This window comes from Talpa occidentalis, unplaced genomic scaffold, assembly GCF_014898055.3.
Source record: "Talpa occidentalis isolate TD23 unplaced genomic scaffold, MPIMG_talOcc4v2.1 talOcc4.16, whole genome shotgun sequence".
NCBI lineage: Eukaryota > Metazoa > Chordata > Mammalia > Eulipotyphla > Talpidae > Talpa > Talpa occidentalis.
Window position 1 is genome coordinate 43029051 of NW_023601653.1, and position 21213 is coordinate 43050263.

Here is a 21213-nt window from a genome sequence, read left to right on the forward strand (position 1 = left end):
ATGCACATCAATGACATCGTTACAGACACATCACCCAAAGCAGTGATAGTGAAGGCAAAGATCAACAGCTGGGACTACATCAAATTAAAGAGCTTCTGCACAGCAAAAGAGACAATACAAAAACAAAGAGAAACCCCACCAACTGGGAGAAAATTTTTGCACACAACACTAATGATAAAGGACTGATCACAAAAATCTGCAAAGAGCTGATGAGACTCAACAACAACAAAGAAAATAATCCAGTGAAAAAATGGGCAGAAGAGCTAAAAAGAAACTTCTCTGAAGAGGACATGCAAATGGCCAACAGGCATATGAAAAAATGTTCAACATCACTTGTCATCAGGGAAATGCAAATCAAAACTACCATGAGATACCATCTCACACCAGTGAGAATGGCACATCTTAAAAAAACTAGTAACAACAAATGTTGGCGAGGGTGTGGAGAAAAAGGAACTCTCCTGCACTGTTGGTGGGAGTGCAAACTGGTCCAACCACTATGGAGAGCTGTGTGGAGATTTCTGGACCTACTAAAGATAGAGCTTCCATATGATCCAGCAATTCGACTCCTAGGTATTTACCCAAAGAACACAGAAACATCAATTCCAAAGAGCACCTGCACCCCTATGTTTATAGCAGCACTGTTTATAATAGCTAAGCTTTGGAAACAGCTCAAATGCGCAAAAATAGATGACTGGATCAAGAAGATGTGGTACATAAATACCATGGAATATTACTCAGCATTCAAAAATGATAAACACATGCAATTTGCAGCAACATGGATGGCGCTGGAAGGGATCATGCTCAGCGAAATAAGGCAGAAAGAAAAAGAAAAATACCAGATGGTTTCACTCATAGCAGGAATCCAGAAAACTTAAATAAGGGACCAGGTAAAAAGAATAACTATAAGAAAGATAATATCAAAATCAACAAACAATTATGAACAAGAGACACTTTCTAGGGGGTGGGGAGGGGAGGGATTGGGGTCAAAATAAGGGGATTGCAATTGTATGAGGAATATAAAAATAAAATTTATTTAAAAAAAAAAAAGAAAGCCACTCGAAATACTGTTGTATTTAATTATAGAATGAAGGCTCCTAACGTTGGCCAGACTCTCAAAGAAATATCCTGTGTCATTGTCTGATATTTTCCAGGCTGGAGATATATATTAACATAGTCGCTGAAGTATTAATATAGTCCCTGAATTGGCTAGTTGGATTAAGCCAACTAGCTTAATCCAACCATTGATTCTTTACAATGGTCACACATTGAAATCCTCTGGGTGCTTTTCAAAAATAGAATGTCTGGCTCTTTCCCCCGAGAGAGTGATTTAATTGGCTTAGGTCTCACACATGGCATTTTCAATGATCTGTCTAGGTTATTCTGAGTAAGCAGGTTGGTAACTACTGCCATACAGTTTGGCTGCCCTGAGTGTAGCCATTGGACTAACCACTAGTCTTGCAGAATCTCAGGTCACACACCAGATCTATGCCCAGAATCTGCATTTAAATAAGATCTCCAGGTGAATTAGAAGCACACATCTATTATCTCTATTGCACTGTTAAAAACAAAGTATTAACTGACATTTGGGCTGCTAAAATGGTGACTTGCAAGTTAACCAAGAGGTATGTGTTTGTTCCCAGCTCAGATTACCTAAGTTGTATTTGTATTGTAATCATAATGTTGTCAATACATATGCAAATGCAATATATAATCTGATGAAATATGAATGTGAAAAGAAGTACTTTTTAAAATAAAACTTCAGTTTAGTCCAGTGCTTAGGAAAAAGCTGATGAACTCAAACTGATGAAAAATATACTCTTGAATTAGATGTAAGACAGCTGCAAAATGTTGTGGTAGAAAGTATGAAATTAGAAAGATCCCACTTCAGACTACTTGAAAGGTGTCTCATTTACTCTACTTAAGGAAAAAAGAAAAACAAACAAAAAGAATTCGTAGCATCTCATTGTAAGTTTTGTTTTGTATAATCAAGACTACAATGAAGCCCAAAGAAGCCATACTAAGGAAGTGATATGCTTCAAAACATTGTTAAGTTCTTCTGGATGTGTGTTTTAGATGAAAATATCGAAGATATGTATTTTATCTATGATTTCTCACTTTGGCTGATTCGTTCAAACACTGGACCAAGTACCCATCCAGATAAAAAAGGATGAAAAACCTTCTCCTAAATATCTATTAGAATAACCCCACTTGAATGTTAATTGTATTTTTCTAGTAAAATAATTTTCAGACTTAGGAATTCCTAGAGAGCTTTAAAAAGTAAAGAGGCAGTCTTATTCTTAAAGGTTCTTCTTAAGCGGTCTGATGTACAGCTGGGGATGGGTTGAAATGCTCTTGAAGAAATGCTGGTATTCATCCACAGATCAGAACTGTTGACCCAATAGGTTAGAAGCCTATAAGTTGGTTTCAAATTAATTTATAGTAAGTCGGTGTAGTAGGGCAACCAGAAACAGATTGGGCAGGCTGGTAGACTGTGGAACCACTGGGAGACAGGTAGACCACTGAACCTACCAGTCCCGCCCCACATCTTTATTTTTTCTTTGAACTCTATCTGGTGTTCTCTTCTGGTCTCACGTCTTCTGTAGTCACTTGTCCTCTCATAGCCATCCTCTGTCTCTGAGTGATGCCACACTTATGTCCCTGACCTCCAGGCTCAGGTGTGCACACTTACACATGCATGCATACACATGCTCCAGATGTCCACAGTCTGGCACATGTGCCCCACACCCATGCTCCCAAGTGCCTTCTGCATTAATATGATCAAGGCCCCAGGTGATAGCCACAAAGGCTAGTGGCATAAAAAGCCCGATTAATTCATTTACCCCACAGTCAGTTATGAAACCAATTTATAATAAATCAGTTCCAGCTTATGTAGTTATCCCAAATAGATGTTGAGATTGAGTGCTAAGTATATCATGATGATGACTATTCTATTCTATTCTTTGAATATATCCCTGATGTAAATAATGCCAATGCATTTCTCCTTCAATGTTCATTTACACATGTACCCTCCTTTGTGTAACATGTCCAGCCCCAGGCTCCCAGCCTATTAAGACATTGTTCTTCCATTCCCTGCTATCTCTGAACTGTAAGTAGTTACATGTTTCCCACGCTAGACTGGATGTCCCTGAAGGCAGGAAGGAGTTTCCTATAGCAGTGCTTGGTGGACGGTAGGTTCCCATGAGTGCTTCGCATTTCCTCCAGGAGTTGCCTGCAGATCTTCATTTTGTTTCTCCTTTTGTTGCTTCCTGCTTTCCTTTCATGTGTTCCATCTCAAGTGAACTTTTCAATGTCTGCCCCCTGCTGCTTCCTCCACCCTACTATCCCTCACTGTGTGTGTCTTGCTCTGCACTGAGCTGGCCTCCTTTCACCTTGACTTCCTTCTCTTCCTTTGGCTCATACTCCTTGCATAATGAAAGGAGTTACTGAGCTACTTGGCCTTTCAAACACCTCCTCCTAAGAGAGCTAACTCCCTGTATTTTCCTTCTTTGTTTTGCCTGGACACATGAGACTATTTTAAGACTGCACTATCATTGTTTCGGGATCTTTACTTGCAATCTCTCCATCGAGCCCTAATATGTGGATTATAATGAAAGGGGTGGCGCTTTCCATTTCACAAAGCATTTTACGTTCCACGCCTTCTTCACTGTAATATTGAAATAACATGCATCTAACAGTACAAGTCATTTTGAATAACATCCCTGAAGTTCAGCCAAAGATTTCATATTCAAGCTTTTGTAACAGGTTGATCCCCAGAAAAAGGGGAGGATCCAGGTTCTCAACCCCACCCAAGGGAGGAGGGGGGAGCAAGGAGGAGGAGAAGCTGAAAGGAGACTGGGGAAGGAAGCAAGCAGTATGAGGAGCAAGAAGGAGAGACCTGGAGGAGGCACGTGGAGCAGAGAGACATGTGAAGAAGCTGCACTTGCTTCTAGGTCCTGGACAGGTTGAAACAGACGTGGGAGAGAGACCTGTTGGGAGGCTGACAATGGCAGTATTTATTGCGATTTTGATTTTACTCTTTTTCTCCTAGACTTGTCTGACTGTTTTTGACCCTTCTTTATGGTTCTCCACCAGAAGGTGCTTTGGACTTGTGGTAGGCTTTCAGGCCTTGCTTGGGGCCAGTTCCATTTAGGTAGACTTTTACCCACGAAGGGATACGTAACTTTGGGTGCTTGATTTTAAAACTATATTCTTTGTCTTTTCTGTATTGCACACTAATTGTATTAAAGTTCCTTTCCATTAAAGGTCTATATGTTTTATCTTAATGCGGCAGATGTCAGAACCTATTTAGAGCGGGCAGATTTGGGGATTCTGGGGTGCCCCTCTCCCATATCTATAACAGATTTGTGCCCCTTTCAGGTGTCCTTCTTGCTCTCTATCCTGCTTCCTTGCCACTTTAGTCTCTTCTCCAGCTTCTACTCCTCCCTGATCAGCTCCACCCTCCCTTGGGTGGGACTGAGAACCTAAAACCTCCCCTGGGGACCACTCTGTTACATTTTGACTGAGTTCTCTGGATTTTTAGTAGTAAGATAATATACACAGAAGGACTGTCAGATGAATTCTAGTCCTGGCATTGAAACTGACAATGTGTGGAGTTTTCCTTATCATATTATTTATATATATATTTTGTGAAGTGGAAAAGTCTGTTGCCTCATGTGTTTTGTCATTTTAATATAACATTCATGTATTGACAAAAATCCTCTGTTTCTCTCCAATTCCTTTTATCTACTAATTCATTTTATTTTTGTGTCCCAAGGAGACTAAATGAATTGATTACATTGTCTTTTAAAAAATATTTCATTCTATCATGTCAGGGTTAGAGAACAAAGCCAGCAATGGAAAGGTAGCTAAATGAAAATAATCTAGAATATATGTTAGTTGCAATTTAAATGGGTAGAATTAAGTTAGGGTCCAGGGTACTGAATTTTTCCCTCCAGCAATAAACTTGACCTTTTTGCTATTATCCTCTAAATACCCAATTTGTATTTTTCTGGTCTATAGCCCCTCTAACCTAACAGCTGATCTGGACAGAGTGTGAGAATGTCTGCTTCTATTCTATTCAGGAAGTTATTTTTATCATCCTCAGGCCTCAACCCTCACTCCTGCTAGATTTATGTTGTTTCAGGGCCTGTTCTCTTTTTAGAAGAATAGGCTACTGACCTAAATTAAAGCCCCCTAGGAGAAGCACTCTTTGGTCCTTTAGAAACCCAAGGACATAATATATTTAAAATGGGAAAGGAGGGTACACATCGACTCTCACAAACTCATTTCCTAACCTCCAATATTAGTTTTGCAAACAACTAATTTCCCAAACAATTAATGAGATTTCGTTAAAGGAGACGCTCATGTATAATGAATGAATTTGTGAATTATTTAAACACTCTGAAATTCTGATCATCTTAAATAGCATTGACTCATAAAATTTGGTTTCATGGAGAGGAAGGAGAAAGTTTTGTCATCAAATTGCCCAAGCTAAATTCTATGTGTGTGTTGCCTTGTGTTATTCTTCTGAATAAGTTATTACCTGTGACAATGGCAGCTACTTTTTCCTTAACTGATAGTAAACCTGCTACATTTCTAGCACTTTGCTCTACTCTCGGGCAAAGTAAGCTGTCATTTTACAGAAAGGGCAAAGTATTTCCATGAGACCCAACTTATAGAACTTTTATTAAAAGAGGCACAATCAAAGGAGAGACCAAATGTAATGGGAAATAGGAAGATCAGAGAAGTCCAATTTATTTGTTTTCAGGCTTTTCATCAAATAGAAAGCTGGAAGTTAACCTATGGAAAAATTTACCAAATCTTCAGAATTTAATATGCAGGGCCAGTGTTGGGTGCTGAGCAAGATTCAAGCACAAATATAATACTGTTCCTGATGTGGGGTAGGAAAGATTTAAGAAAGCGTTCACAACTAATGAGAGAGAAAGAAAATTGTATTCAGTGCTTTAATAGAGATGTGAGCATTGTAGAAGAGGGAAAAATAATTTTTAGCAGTTAGCGATCAAGACTTTTATTATAGCCATATTGTTAAGAACTGACTCCAAGGGTATCCAGATTACAAAAAAAGCAGCAAGGCTGATTGGAGTCTCTTCAGAATATTGAAACACTTGATTTTGTGTTTGACTCCATAGAATGTTAGCCTGCCTCATGAGTGGATTTATTGTACATTCTGCTTTCAAGCTATAATAAAAATACAAATATACATAATTACAGTTAATGAGATACTTTCTCATCCAACAGCTTTGATTTGTGTATCACTAACAGTTAACTGTCATGTTGGTTCAGAATGAAATAACTGCCATTTTACATGGAGATTTTAAGAGCCCTCCCAGAGAAAATCAAGATTTCTAAGAACACCATACAAAAGCCATTATTACATACAATTCTACCCTTAGCACACAGCTTAAACAACCAAAAGTTCACTAGTACCTGGTGTGTTTGAAGAGAATTTAAAAGAAACCATAAATCCTATTTCTCACCTACAAGAATTATGCTGGTTTTCTCTGTGTTAATTATACCACTTAAATCTTGTGTTGGCTAATTTTCTTTAACTATTTATTTATTTATTTATTTAAGAACTGGGGTACAGGCCAGAGGTGTGGGAGGTCAAGGGATTTCACCACAGACAGAGTGGGGAGCAGAACAGGCAGAACGACCGAAAATACTGCTGAGGGGAGCAGCGGGCGAGATAGGAGAGGTCTGCCCCGCCATGTGGGAATCTCCCTGGCTGGCCAGGAATTGAACCTGCCCTGCAGAGGCTGTGGACAGCTTCACAGCACTGTGCTCAACTCACTGTGCCACTGGGGAGGCCCTGTGTTGACTAATTTTTAATGGTGTCCATCCCATTACGCTAGACTCATTTAATAAAAAGGAAAAGGTAAATATGTAGTGAGAAAGTGAACTAGATGTCCTTTTGCTTTGTATTCTAAAATAATCTTATATTTGGATAATTATTTTCACAAAAGCTTATAGAAGTTGTTATAAATCTCGTTGGAGGGTCTTGTATTTTTCTTTCTCTGCATTAGTGTTTAGTAAATCAGGATTTTAATGTGTCACTTAGAACTTTTAAGTTTTTACTTGCTTCTTTCATTTATTTTTCAATCTTTGCTATAAATTCCTTTTTACTTTCTTGCTACTGAAGAATTTCACATTTGCATCTGTACCATTTCCTGCCTTCCTATTTCTTGTTAATTGTTAAAATGAGGGAAAATGAAGTGAAAATAATTCACATTAATTGCTTTTGCAGATTCTCTCATAATTATGTTGCTAGTAACTATGTAATTAAGGAAGTTTAATGTCTCTTTGGTAAAACATTTATACCAGTTGTTATATAATCCCACCTATTGAATTTCCCCAAGTTTTAATTAGTGTCCTGACCTATAGCTGAACAGATTGTTCACTGTGACGTAATTCCCACAGACTGATGTTGTTTTGATGAGGTGTGGGGTTCAGTGAATGGGGGGCCTTTGGGTTACCTCTAAGAAAAGTTTCAGCTGAATTCCCCTTACAGGAGACTGAAATGTTTGCACAGATACAGGCAGACAAAGGCTACATTTTAAAAGGACAGTTGTATTAGGAAAAGGAAAGGAGAAGACAACCCACAGACACAGGCAGGCAGAAAGAGCTAATTCTGCTGCTTCGAAAAAAGGAAAAGGTTTGTATAAAGAAACTCCTGCATAGTCACCAGCAGGCAGATGAGCAGCCTTTTGCAAGTGCAGAAATTGTACTGATACATCATTTTTTTGGGGTAGGGTTCGTTCCTTTGTGGAATTGTTGCCTACTATTAAATTAATCACTTTTAGGGTGTGACTAGGTTGATTTGTGAGGAGCGGTGATTCTTTTTATTTCCTGAGGGCACAGTATGCCCTGAGTGAACTCCACCGGCTTATGTTTCATGAACTCCACTCGCACCTCCATGCCAAAGAGCTCCCAGGTGCCCAGGATTACAACTCCCATCATGCCATGAACCTGTCATGACAGATGACTTCCTGAAGGAGGTGTTGCTGGGAACTAAAGGTGGAGTTAAACAGCCATGTTTGGTATAAAACCAGACACATATGGGCCTGGAGGGGAACTGGGTTTTGCATGGGTTCAGCAAGCTCTCAGGGTACCAGCTCAGGCAGCTTTACTGTTGTAGCCGGCAACACCACACTGATAAAAAAATGGGAATTGTGGAGAAGGCTACACAATGCAGGATGCTGCTGAAGAGCAAGATCCTGGCCTTTTCATTGATACAAGAATTATACAGCATCAGGTGAGACATCAGGAGGACAAAGAGAAAAGGGAGGGGTGAAACTAGAAAAAGTGCCCTGTCACCTATAGTATCAGGAGTGTGAGTCTGCCCTCTAGGCACTTCTCATCTGCTTGATGACTTGGTATTGTAATTGAGATAAAGCTCTAGTTCCCCAGCCATGGTTTCAATTTTATCAACAGGACTTTCCACTGATCAGCTTTTGGGGTTCCTTGTCATACATCGGTCCTCCGCCCGCAGGGCATTCCTGGTTATACCTCGAGATGTCTAAGTTGGGAGTACGTTTTATACATAGGTCATCAGCACCCCTGGGTGTTCCCGGTCATACCTAATGATGCATAGCCTTCCCAGCGCGCTATCCAGGTTTGTGCTCTTGATTGATTTGAAAGGCACCTTGCAGGGCTGGGCTCCTGTACCTAATTGACCAGGCTGTTCTGACCTTGCTTGGGATTTAGAACTCTAAGTAACAAAATAGTGGCCGAATCGGCTGCTTAGGAGTAGCAGACCCACACTTTACCAGTAGGGAGCATTGATCAATTAATTTTTCTCTCACTCTCTGCCCCACCTCTTTTCAATTCCCTTGTAAATAAACGTTCTATTAACCTTTCTGTGTGCCTGCCCTTGAGTCTTGTTCTGAGATATTATTTAAGTACAGGTCAGGACTCACACCCTGGCCATCCCACTTCCCTTTAGAGTTGCCCACTAACATAATGTCTCTCAATCTCCATATCCCCAACTCTGGTCTGAGCCTCGGGATACTTTCAATAGCAGCCCGAGCCTAAGGATTTTCATTTATTAATATATAGCTGGTTTAACAACTGTGCTTATCATTTCTACCTCCACTTCCTGTTTCTGATCTTGTGACACTTCTATTCTAAATTTTCTACTTAGCCTCCTTCACAGACCATTATGTGAAAAGTACTACAGTGGAGTTAGGAAAACTGTAGCATATACCAGCAAATATGAATTTGAAGTTGGTTGACATTAATAACCTATGAGTAGCTGTGATGCTATGGGTTAGTCTGATTTCATGAAAACCTGTCTTCTTAGTCTGCAGAGTGATAAGCCTGTATGAATGAATTAATATTCATCTCTAGATACTTCATATCATAACGTAGATATATATATATATATTTAATATACTCAACAAATCCCTTCTCATATGTCTTTGAATATGTAGCCTCACTGGCATAATTTCTGCTTTAAGGTGTTACATTAAAGCAGAAAATTAATAAGAATTCATTTTTATCACAAATAACTTAATGTTGCACATACCACACACACACACGCACACATCCCAAAACAAGAAAATAAATGAAACCTCTAAATAGGGTCATATAAATGTAATGGAATTAAAGAAATCCAATCAATACAGCAAAATGACTAACCCTTTGTTGTTTGTTGAGGAAGGGATTTTAGTTTGACTTTATCTCCACTGGAGGAAGGTAAGCAGGCAGGTACATTGTGATTGGGCTCTGTCCATGATACCTTCAGGGTCTGGCCTTGGTGAAAACCTGGGCCTAAGCCTCATCTACCTTCTTTTCTGTTTTGACACTTGATCTTTCTAGGACTTGGTTCCTTTATCCTGCCTTCTGCTGTAGACCTCATTTTGATTAATAAATTTTATTTTTATATTCCCCATACAATTGCAATCCCCCATTCTGACCCCAATCCCTCCCTCCCCCCCCCCCCCCAAAAAGTGTCTCTGGTTCATAGTTTTTGTTGATTTTGATTTTCACTTTCTTATAGTTATTCATTTTCCTGGTCCCTTATTTAAGTATTCTAGATTCCTGCTATGAGTGAGACCATCCGGTATTTTTCTTTTTCTTTTTGGCTTATTTCGCTGAGCATGATCCCTTCCAGTGCCATCCATGTTGCTGCAAATTGCATGTGTTTATCTTTTTTGAATGCTGAGTAATATTCCATGGTATATATGTACCACATCTTCTTGATCCAGTCATCTATTTTTGGGCATTTGGGCTGTTTCCAAAGCTTAGCTATTGTAAACAGTGCTGCTATAAACATAGGGGTGCAGGTGTTCTTTGGAATTGATGTTTCTGTGTTCTTTGGGTAAATACCTAGGAGTGGAATTGCTGGATCCTGTGGAAGCTCTATGTTTAGTAGGTCCAGAAATCTCCACACAGCTCTCCATAGTGGTTGGACCAGTTTGCACTCCCACCAACAGTGCAAAAGAGTTCCTTTTTCTCCACAACCTCGCCAACATTTGTTGTTGCTAGTTTTTTTAATATGTGCCATTCTCACTGGTGTAAGATGGTATCTCATGGTAGTTTTGATTTGCATTTCCCTGATTGCAAGTGATGTTGAACATTTTTTCATATGCCTGTTGGCCATTAGCATTTCCTCTTCAGAGAAGTTTCTTTTTAGCTCCTCTGTCCATTTCTTGACTGGATTATTTTCTTTGTTGTTGTTGAGTCTCATCAGCTCTTTGCAGATTTTTGTGATCAGTCCTTTATCATTAGTGTTGTGTGCAAAAATTTTCTCCCAGTTGGTGGGGTTTCTCTTTGTTTTTGTTATTGTCTCTTTTGCTGTGCAGAAGGTCTTTAATTTGATGTAGTCCCAGCTGTTGATCTTTGCCTTCACTATCACTGCTTTGGGTGAAGTGTCTGTAAAGATGTCTTTGATATGCAAATCACGTAGTGTTTCGCCTATATTTCCTTCTATGTATTTTATGGTTTCAGGTCTTATGTCTAGTTCTTTAATCCATTTTGAGTTGATTTTTGTATATGGTGTGAGGTAGTGGTCAAGCTTCATTCTTTTGCATGTAGCGACCCAGTTTTCCCAGCACCATTTATTGAACAAACTTTCTTTGCTCCAATGCATAGTCTTTGCTCCTTTGTCAAATATTAGTTGACCATAAACCTGTGGGTAGACCTCATTTTGATTAGCTATATTTTTCCTGGATCTGCATTTAAAAAAAGTCTTTATTTTCCTCTTCAAAATTTTGTTCTGTGTTCCAGTCTCTCATACCCCTCTCAGCAATCTATCCTTACACACTAGGACATCTTCATGGATTAAGGTGAATTAATATGATAACCAACTGCTGTTCCTCCTGCTCACCCAGATCCATTTCTTCCCTTCTCTGCCCTACTGGCTCAGGTGCCTGACTGTGCAAACCCTATTACCCTGGTCTCCTTGCCAGCTAGTTTTCTCAGTTGGTGGCATTGGCACAAATTGGAAGGCAGGAGGAAAGAGAGTTGCCTGTGTGTCCTTTTTGCTCCTTCCTTGTACCAGACTGTGTTACTGGCAGTGGCTGTGCCTCTCGTGATTATGGTCCCCACTGGCAGCTCCTCATTCATAGCTGTGGGTCACCTCGGGCTTCAGCAGTACAATTTCTTTGTTCTGTAGCACTGGGGTGATGATGACTTCCTGCTGTTACCAAAGTCTGGGCCCTTCACCAGCTCTTGTTTGTTTTCTTGCCTCACTTCAGTTGTCCCTTTTGAAAGTTCACCACTCAGTCTCCTGAAACTCATATAACTGATGAGTTTCTTATTCATAAGGCTTTAGTTGGGCATTTATTGGAGTTGTGTATGAAACTGTCTCTCCCAGTGCAGTGTGGACTTGGATTATGTCTTATTCCTCTTTGAATCTCAATACCTAGCAGACTACTCAGTATGTAGTAGGAGCTCAATATTTGTCAGCTAAATGTATTAGTAAATTAATATGACTTTCGCCTACTCCTAAATCTCAGAACCATCCTAATGATTCCTTGTAGGACTCCTTGTCTTTTTTTTTGGAAAGATAATAACTTTTCTGAGTTTCTTAACAAATTTCCCCAGTCTCGGGAAGACATATCCTGATGGCATTAAAAGGTATTTGGGGAAAAATATGAAAAATATGGAGAATCATAGCAATTGGTTAATGAAGAAATGAGACAAAGATCACTCACTTTGGGTTTCCCCTAAGCCAAGTTCACCCTGTTTGTGCTCATTGCTTGAAAGGAAATGAAGCAATTGTGATCTCATTCATTTTTGTGCTTTCTCTCTCTGCCAAGCTCCATTTGGTGCCCTATTGTCCCACAAGTTGCCTACTTGAGTCTTTTGAATTAAGAGTTTAGAACAGAAGGTCCATCTGCTCTGCATGAATATTAAATGATCATAAGAATTTGTTAAAGGAGAATTTACCCTTGTGTTTTTCTACAGTGATTCCTTTCCCCTCTGTTCTAAGAAAGACTTGGGAACATCAGGTTTTTTTCTTTAACATATCCTTGGATTTGAGTAGGCTGCAGTTATCAAATCATGTAATACAGTAGGCTTAAAAATCTTTGAATGACAGATGCAGAATAGTTGTAAGAAGGTTCTATTTATTCTCATTATCTTACAAAATGTGGTACTTGTTAAGTATTACTGAACACACAGTTTGCCAGATTTGATGTATTTGAGGTTACTGGAGCTCATAAAAAAATAGCACATTGTTAAAAATTATGTGTTAGAGAGATGTATTTTATAATCCAGCAAGTTCATTAAGTAAATACACATGCTATTTTAATTCATAATGTGATAGAATACAACTGACAAATTTTGAATATTCATGAGTGAGCAGGCTTCGGCCGGCTTTTAAGCAATATAATTTATGCAAGAAAGTTGTATTCTTTTTCAGCAAGCTCCAAAAATTTAAAATCAATTTGCCAGTGATATATATCATGGAGTGAAGTTGTTAATAAAAGCTGATAAGGATATCAGTTGGAGGATCATATTTTTTTAGAAATGTGCATACTTTCTAGTCTTTAAATATGCAATTTTTAAATAATCACTTAATGTTTTAATGAAGGTGAAATTTGGCTTATATTTTAAGTATGAATATCTGTACAACCATACATATATATGTGTGTGTATATGTAGTATTATTAATAAAAATAGATCTTAATTTCTTTGTTATCAGTTGTAATAAGCAATGTGGGAATATGCAAAATCCGAAGAGGATAATACTTCCTACAATGGTATTTTAAAAAATGTGCAAGTCCATTTTGTAAAATCTGTGTAGTTAAAATTACATTCTGTATCTGGGTCTTTACCTATCAGATGATTGCTTTCACTTGATCTTTCGAGAAACTAGCTTAGGATGATCTAGCTGTTACAGAATGCCCTTTCAAAAGAAACAAAAGTTATGGAGACCTCCCTGGTGACCTGGGAGTTGGGTATCAGCTGTGTCACTGTATGGCCTGAGTTCGATCCCCAGCCAGTTAACTGACCCACAAGGGCATGGCAGATCTCTCCTGTCTGACCCGCTACACCCCTCAGCAGTGGATTTCAGTAGATCTACCTGTTCTGCTCCCCACTCTGTCTCTGGTGGATCCTTTCACCCCCCCCAAACCCCCAACTCTGGCCTATACCCCAGCTCTTGTAATGCAAAAATAAAAAAATAAAAACAAATACAAAAGTTAACTGAGACTCTTAAAAGGTGTCTAAATCAAAGGACACTGAAAGTTAAGCTTCATTAGCTTAAGGGTAAGTCTGTCTCTGTTTAGGGGAAGTGCAATGTGGGTGGTGGGAAATATCCCCTCACAGCACAGCAACTCTTTGTATTAGAAATTCTGACTTAATTGTGATGGAAGCCAGGAGGCCCAGATTATGACCTTTCAGCCTCCTAAATGGGGTGCCTTAATCCACATATATTTACAAATAAAATAATGCCCATAAAATATAAAATCTGCATGTTTTTCCTAAAATTAAAATAAATTCACATGTGGTGACATACATCTGAAGGTCATGACCCTTGTCTCTGGATCTTTATGGTGGTGTAAGCCAATGCCATCTCCATGAAAAATATATAAAGTAAACTAGCTTCTAGATTTCTGTTTTAAAATTCTGTAATGCATATGAAAAATGAACTATTTTTTTGTTTGTGTTGTCCCTAACTTCTAGCTGCCCTAAGCACCTGTGTTAAGTGTGCCTTCGGTGGGGGTTCATCTTGCGCCCAGTGTTTTGTGGCAAGTCCCCTTTCTGGCACTCCTTCAGGGTTGAAACCTAACTTGCCTTCTCTTTTTTTCTGTATCTTATTTTACTCCCTGAACTTAATGTAATTGACCATAACTTGAACCTACATGTGCCTTATGTCAGATTGAATTTGGGCTTATAGTCACTTAAACACTCCGAAATGTGTAAGAATGTGTGAATATTGTCACAAAGAATCTGTAAACTGCTAAGCTATTTTTCCTAATGAAAAGCAAAAAGTAAATATGCATTTTTTTAATCCCAAAGCAATATGCCAATTTCAAGGACGAACCTACTTTGAAGGAGAAAGAAATACCGTCTATTCCTCTTCTGGAATATGTGTTCTGTATGAGTGCAAGGTAAGGAAACTCTTAGGAGTCTTTTAAAATTTAGTATGTGAATACAGTAACTGTTTCTTCAAACTCTCACCCTTGTAGTGCCTTCAAAACTTCTAAGGAAAAGAAAATTCCAGATACTAGTTAGAGTTGAAATATGTAGAAATTCCCATTATTTTTGCAAAAAATTAGTGGTTTTAAAATAATATTTTAGCTCTTGTGTGTATTTTATACTTGTAGTGCTTGAGTCTCATGTGCTAAATAGTATTGATTATACTGCCCAATTCTACCTAATTATCATAAGCTTTGTAGTTCCTGATTAAATTCTTAACATAGAGAGCCTCAAATGTCTCTTCTCACTTCAGACTGCTTAGCTCCTCTTGTATTTGTACCTTTATATAATTGGCAGCTCTTATGGCTCCATGCTCTGGATTACCAATCCTAGTTCCTACTTATTTCTTCATTGTCAGTCTTGTGGCCCTGAAAATATGTCAAAGGGTCTGTGACTTTCATAGTAAAAATAGAAAAAAAAAAACAAAAACAAAAAACAAACCACTGTGGTTCCAAAAATAGAAATACCAGATTGAATAAAATTGTCAAAGCAAAGGAAGACAGCATTTGACTCCACTGTGTACACATCTCCTGGCCCTTTGTTGCTATGTAATGATGATTCAGAGAAAGTCCTTTGCATAAACTATGAAAAGGAAGATGTTAGAATTAGTGCTTCTTCCATGAATGCAATATTTATAGAAATTACATCTGAAGATCTAAAATATTAAGAAGCATTAAAATGAAAACGTACAAGTTCCAACATTTATTTTATTACTTATGCCCTGCTAAGTGTAATATAACCTATTTAACTGCCCTTGTTCTTAAGAGATCGGAGGCTGACAGTATCAGGTCCAAAGTAAGCTTAAGGGCAAGGCTGCTCTTTGTATCTGGAAAATACTTTTGTATTTTGGTGTCTCCTTTAGAAGGATTTTGCCTACCATGGTTGCTGGAACTATATTCATTTTACATTGTTATTCATTTATTCATAGAATTCTTTGAGTGCCAATTATGTGCCAGAAAATGTTAGGCATTCATTGAAAAGAAACATAAGTCCTGTCTCCATTTCCCTTATAGTTTTGTGGGAGATCCCCAACATTCCTTACCAAATGACCTGTGATAGTTTAGAAAACTTTGAAAATGTTTAAAAAGTGGTGTGGTAGCATATGCCTGAAGACATAGGATCCTATATTTCTAAATCTTGTAAGTGTTGTAAACTGGTGTTACCATTATAATATATATGTATACATACATATATATTAAATATTTTTAAAGTTTATATATTATGTATTTACTATATAATATATATTATATTGTATATATATATCTCATATATTTGTTTCTATATATATAGAATGCATATTCTATTTGAAACATGATATCATTAAACATGAAACATTTATTACATATAATATCTACTACATAGTATATCATATATATCATATATATTCTATTTGTTTCTATATATAGAATATATATGTTCTTTTGGCATATATGATATATATCAATATATTACTACTATATAATATATGTTAGTTGTTACCTATATTTGTGATACTAACAGAATTGTTCAGGATCATCCAGGCATTTGTACCCATGGCTGTAACATGGTAGCTCTCTGGTTGGAACTTAATATCATCAGTGAGTGAGCTGTGCCAGATGCAGAGGTTTTCAGGCTGAACATTTTACTCTCACATTAGAAACTCCTTCTGAAATGCTGAATCTGGAAACTTCATAGTAAGACTTCATAGTAATTAAGAAGTTGGAAGCACTTACTCTCCATTGTCTCACAGGACCAGACCATGAAGCTGGTAGAGAGTTCAGGCTGTCCTGCTTTGGACTGTCCAGAGTCTCATCAGATTACCTTGTCTCATAGCTGTTGCAAAGTTTGTAAAGGTAAGACTTGTCTATAAACTAAGAGTTATGTGCATGAAGCATTTTAGGAAACCAGTTCAATTGACACAAAATAGAAATTTTCATCAGCAATTTCCAAAGACTAAATGGTTCCTAATTTGGCACACCCTTGTTAGTCATCAAATATTTATTATAGTTATTGACTATAAATGAATGTTTCTGCTAGGTGGCTTGGACCTGTCTCAAGGTCTGCCTCTCTAAACTTCTCCCTGAATGTGTTCTGAGTCAGAATGACTGTTGAATAAATTTATACAGCAGTGCTGAGTTATTTTATTACTTATTGACTTTTTGATTTGCTTTTCATTTCTCTTAAGATTGTTTTTGTTTGACATAACGAAATGACCATTTTATTTATTTTATTTATTTTTTTTAAATAATAAATTTTATTTTTATATTCCCCATACAATTGCAACCCCCATTCTGACCCCAATCCCTCCCCTCCGCCCACCCCCCCAAAACTGTCTCTGGTTCATAGTTGTTTGTTGATTTTGATTTTCACTTTCTTATAGTTATTCATTTTCCTGGTCCCTTATTTAAGTTTTCTAGATTCCTGCTATGAGTGAGACCATCCGGTATTTTTCTTTTTCTTTTTGGCTTATTTCGCTAAGCATGATCCCTTCCAGTGCCATCCACGTTGCTGCAAATTGCATGTGTTTATCTTTTTTGAATGCTGAGTAATATTCCATAGTGTATATGTACCACATCTTCTTGATCCAGTCATCTATTTTTGGGCATTTGGGCTGTTTCCAAAGCTTAGCTATTGTAAATAGTGCTGCTATAAACATAGGGGTGCAGGTGTTCTTTGGAATTGATGTTTCTGTGTCCTTTGGGTAAATACCTAGGAGTGGAATTGTTGGATCATATGGAAGTTCTATGTTTAGTAGGTCCAGAAATCTCCACACAGCTCTCCATATAGTGGTTGGAGAAATGACCATTTTAATGACTTAAGATTCTTTTCTTCTCAATTGCATTCTCCTTCATAGACTTCTGTGCTGTTGTGAGAGACCATCAGACATATTGATGATAAGCCTGGAACCAATAAACAGAAGAAACTTAGAATTTTTTAGTAAAATTTGAACTATTAAAAACTGCAATGAACTGGGGTTGTCCTAGTGGCCTAGGGGTTAAGGCTCAGCTCTATCACCTCTATGGCCTGAGTTCAATCCCCGGCCAGGGAGTTGACCCATATAGGGCACAGCAGACCTCTCCAGTCTCACCCGCTGCTTCCCTTAGCAGTGTATTTCAGTCAATCTGCCTGTTCTGCTCCCCACTCTGTCTCAAGGGAATCCTCTCATCTCCCCTCCACTAGCCTACACCCCTGTTCTACACAAAAATAAAATACCTAAAAAGAAAAAATGCAGTGAACTGCTTCAAGAGGCAGTGAGTTCCCCATCACTAAAGGTTTCTCAACTTGGTATATTCTTCCTCATTGAAATACTAGGCCAAAGGATTGAGTTCGTAGAACTCTTGGAGAGTCCTGATCACAAAATTCTATGTGTCTTCTTTTATTATATTGAAATCATATATCTGTGAGTCCATCTCCTTCATTAGACTCTGCACTTAGAGGACAGGGATGGACCTTTGTATTCATTTCTACGTCCTTAATTCCTAGTATGACACCTGGGATATAGTTGGCTCTCTTAATTTTTATAGTCAGCACTGTGTAACATGCCACCATAAATTTGCTACAAGCACTAGTCTCAATAATCACCAATATGTTAATGTAAAACAGATAGAATAAATTAAAAAACCACCAAAACCTTGAAAAACAGTTTATTTCCTATTTCCTAATCTATAAAACCTATAAAAACCTAATCTATAAAAAGTAAACATAAGGTCCCTCATTTCCCATGTTTAGTCAGTTGATACAGTTTTTTTCTTTTTCTTTTTCACTCCTTATCCCATCCCTTCAAATTAAGAGTGTTAAAAACAGTCTTGTGAAAGGCTCTTTGGGAGTTTCACAGTGGTTTAAGACTGGGTCTGCCCTTCAAGGAACTTTGGGAAACTCTTAGGAACTAAGGAGCACTACTACAAAGTATGTTTGATAAACAACCAAGAAAGACCACTAGGGTTTATATGCTTACATGCCTGTGCCAGGACCTTGCACAGAGCATGTGCTGAATATGCTGAGTTAAGAAGAACTCATTCCAGGCATTTGACTTGGGGCCTGGAACCGCAGTCTGCAGTTTGACTAGAGTCTTAGGCGGCCGTAAGTAGGCTCTTCTGGTGCTTCTCTTGCTTAAATGTGCACATGGACAGCCCAGAAAGGTTAATGCACTCCCAGGTTCAGTGGGTTTGGAGTCAAGACCATGAATCTGACTTTCTAAGAACCTCCCATGTGATACTGATGTTACTGGTCAGTGGGACCACAGTTTGAATTCTTTTCTGTTGTTGTATAACAAACTGTCTCAAAGCCCCAGGACTTAAAACAACCACCATTTTATTATACAGCACACTATTGTGGGTCAGAATGCAGACAGGGCTTCACCAGCTGATTCTTCTGTTCCATGAGATGTTAACTGGGGTCACTCAGTTGGATGATGACCTGGGCTGGAAGGTCCAAAATGGACTCACTGTATAATGGGCATCTTGGTAGGGAGATGGAAGGCTGGGCAGAAGTAGGAAGACTCTTCCTGTCCACATCATCTCTGGATTTCTCCGTCAGGAGAATAGTTAGATTTCTCACATGGTGGCTTGGGTCTCTAAAGGACTAGGTCTGGAACCAACACAGTGTCACTGCTACCATATTCGAATGATCTAATCAAAGAATACACTGTGCTAGGAGAAATGTCAAAAAATTGTGGCCATTTTTAATCCACCAGAAATGGCCAGCAGTAATGCAGAGATTAGAAAAGTGAATAATATAGAAGTTAGTCAAGATTTGGGTAAGAAGCTGAGATGGGGACTTTCCACGTCAAGAAATGCCCCTATCACCTCCATTCCTTTTTAAAAAAGTCTTGATATGTTACAAAAAGCAACTTAAGAAATGAAAAACTAGCTACAAGAGTTGTTTTATATTTTCGTTACTTCGAGTTTCAAATAATAATGTTTACATAGCACAGTTGAAATATAATGGCAAAATATATTGTGACCCACATGCCCTTCATGAGAGTCTGATATAAATGAGTGAAGGATCCTTGTTTACAAAATTTTAAAAAATCCAGTAAATACTTGAACACAGTCAGGATAGAGAACCACTGGCTTAGATAACCCTGGAGCTGAAATTGGATTAAGTCAGTGCTTCTTGAAACATTTAGCACCATTTATAATAAAGATTATTTCTGACTTCAGATATATAGAGTAAATAAATGAGTTCTCCTGGTCTTCTCTCTGACTTTTAACATAAAAAAAAAATAGCCAAGTTCTCAAGGCCTACATTTTGTGTCAACTCCTACACTTTTTTTGTGACAAATTCATTTGTAATAAAATTGCCCTTTAGTTTCCAGGCCTGTCTGCCTGGTGTTAAAGATGCTCTGTACACATCTGAAAGAGTCAGTTGTTCAACAACAGTTTGTAAATATTCCCTGAGGGCAGAGCATGAGATTAAAGTGTGGACCTTTCCACTAAAGGCCCGGCCAGCCGTTGGAGACCAAGCTGTGCAGCGAAATAAGGCTCCAAATCTCTAGGTACCAAATAAAATCCAAACAAGACTGTTTGCTAGGTCTCCTGCAGCTGACTATTTTCTGCAGTAGTAGTTTCGAAGCAGTGGCACGGGGCTGTGCTTTTTACTTTGTTCAGATGTGAGAACCCTTTTAAGAAAGCTTATTCCAAATTACAGCTTCTCAGAGACTCAGCGATGCAGTGAGGACACTGAATTAGAAAGATGAGGATGAATGGGATGAAGTTACCATGTTTACAGCTCCCCTCTCCCTCCCCTCCTCCCCTTCCTTCTCCTCTGTTTGCAGTGCCACCAAGTCATAGTCACCTAACACCCCACTTTTATCCAGCTTTTGTTTCATCATGCATTGTGTGAGGTGGGGACGGATCTGTGGATAACACCAAAACACATACACACAACAAAGCAATTCTGTTCTCTCTGACCTTGTCTTTGTGTATATAAACTTTGAGCAAATTGTTCTTACTTATAATCCTTTGTATGCACTCTCTCCTTCAATCCAGTTACAGAGAAATGCATATTCACCTTTTATTTATTTTGTGTAGAAGAACTGGGGTGTAGGCCAGAGGTGCAGGAGGTGAGAGGATTCACCAGAGACAGAGAGGGGAGCAGAACAGGTGGATTAACTGAAATCCACTGCTGAGGGGAGCAGAGGGAGAGACAGGAGAGGTCTGCTGTGCCCTATGTGGGTCAACTCCCTGGCCAGGGATTGAACTCAGGTCGCAGCAGTGATAGTGCTGAGACTTTACCTTTAGGCCACCAGGGAGGCCCCATATTAACATTTTATAGAAAGAACAACATTTAATAAAAGATACAGGAATTTTTGTAAATTTGAAAAACTTCCAAAAGGCATATAAAACTTAGTATTTAACTCCAGAGGAGGAAATCAAAAGAAGGTTAGATTATTGATCCACCCATCACAAATATTGCATTTACTTCTGTGATAACTATCTATCTCAACATATTTGACTTCTTCTAAGTAACACCCTGACCACTTTAATTATTAACAAATGCTGTGCTGTTATGCTTTTACCTATACAATTTCATTTGAACCTGACATTTTTGTGAGGTAGATATTAC

The 21213-nt window shown here is 38.3% G+C and overlaps 1 protein-coding gene across 3 annotated transcripts in view; it reads left to right on the plus strand.

Moving 5' to 3' along the window:
• NELL2 (neural EGFL like 2) overlaps nucleotides 1–21213 on the plus strand; it is a 424803-nt gene that overhangs the window by 212084 nt on the left and 191506 nt on the right. For all 3 annotated transcript variants that reach the window (XM_054696282.1, XM_037514110.2, XM_054696281.1), the window contains exons 11-12: nucleotides 14488–14579; nucleotides 16397–16499. In XM_054696282.1, coding sequence (XP_054552257.1) covers nucleotides 14488–14579; nucleotides 16397–16499 — 195 coding nt within the window. The remainder of the gene's footprint in view (nucleotides 1–14487; nucleotides 14580–16396; nucleotides 16500–21213) is intronic.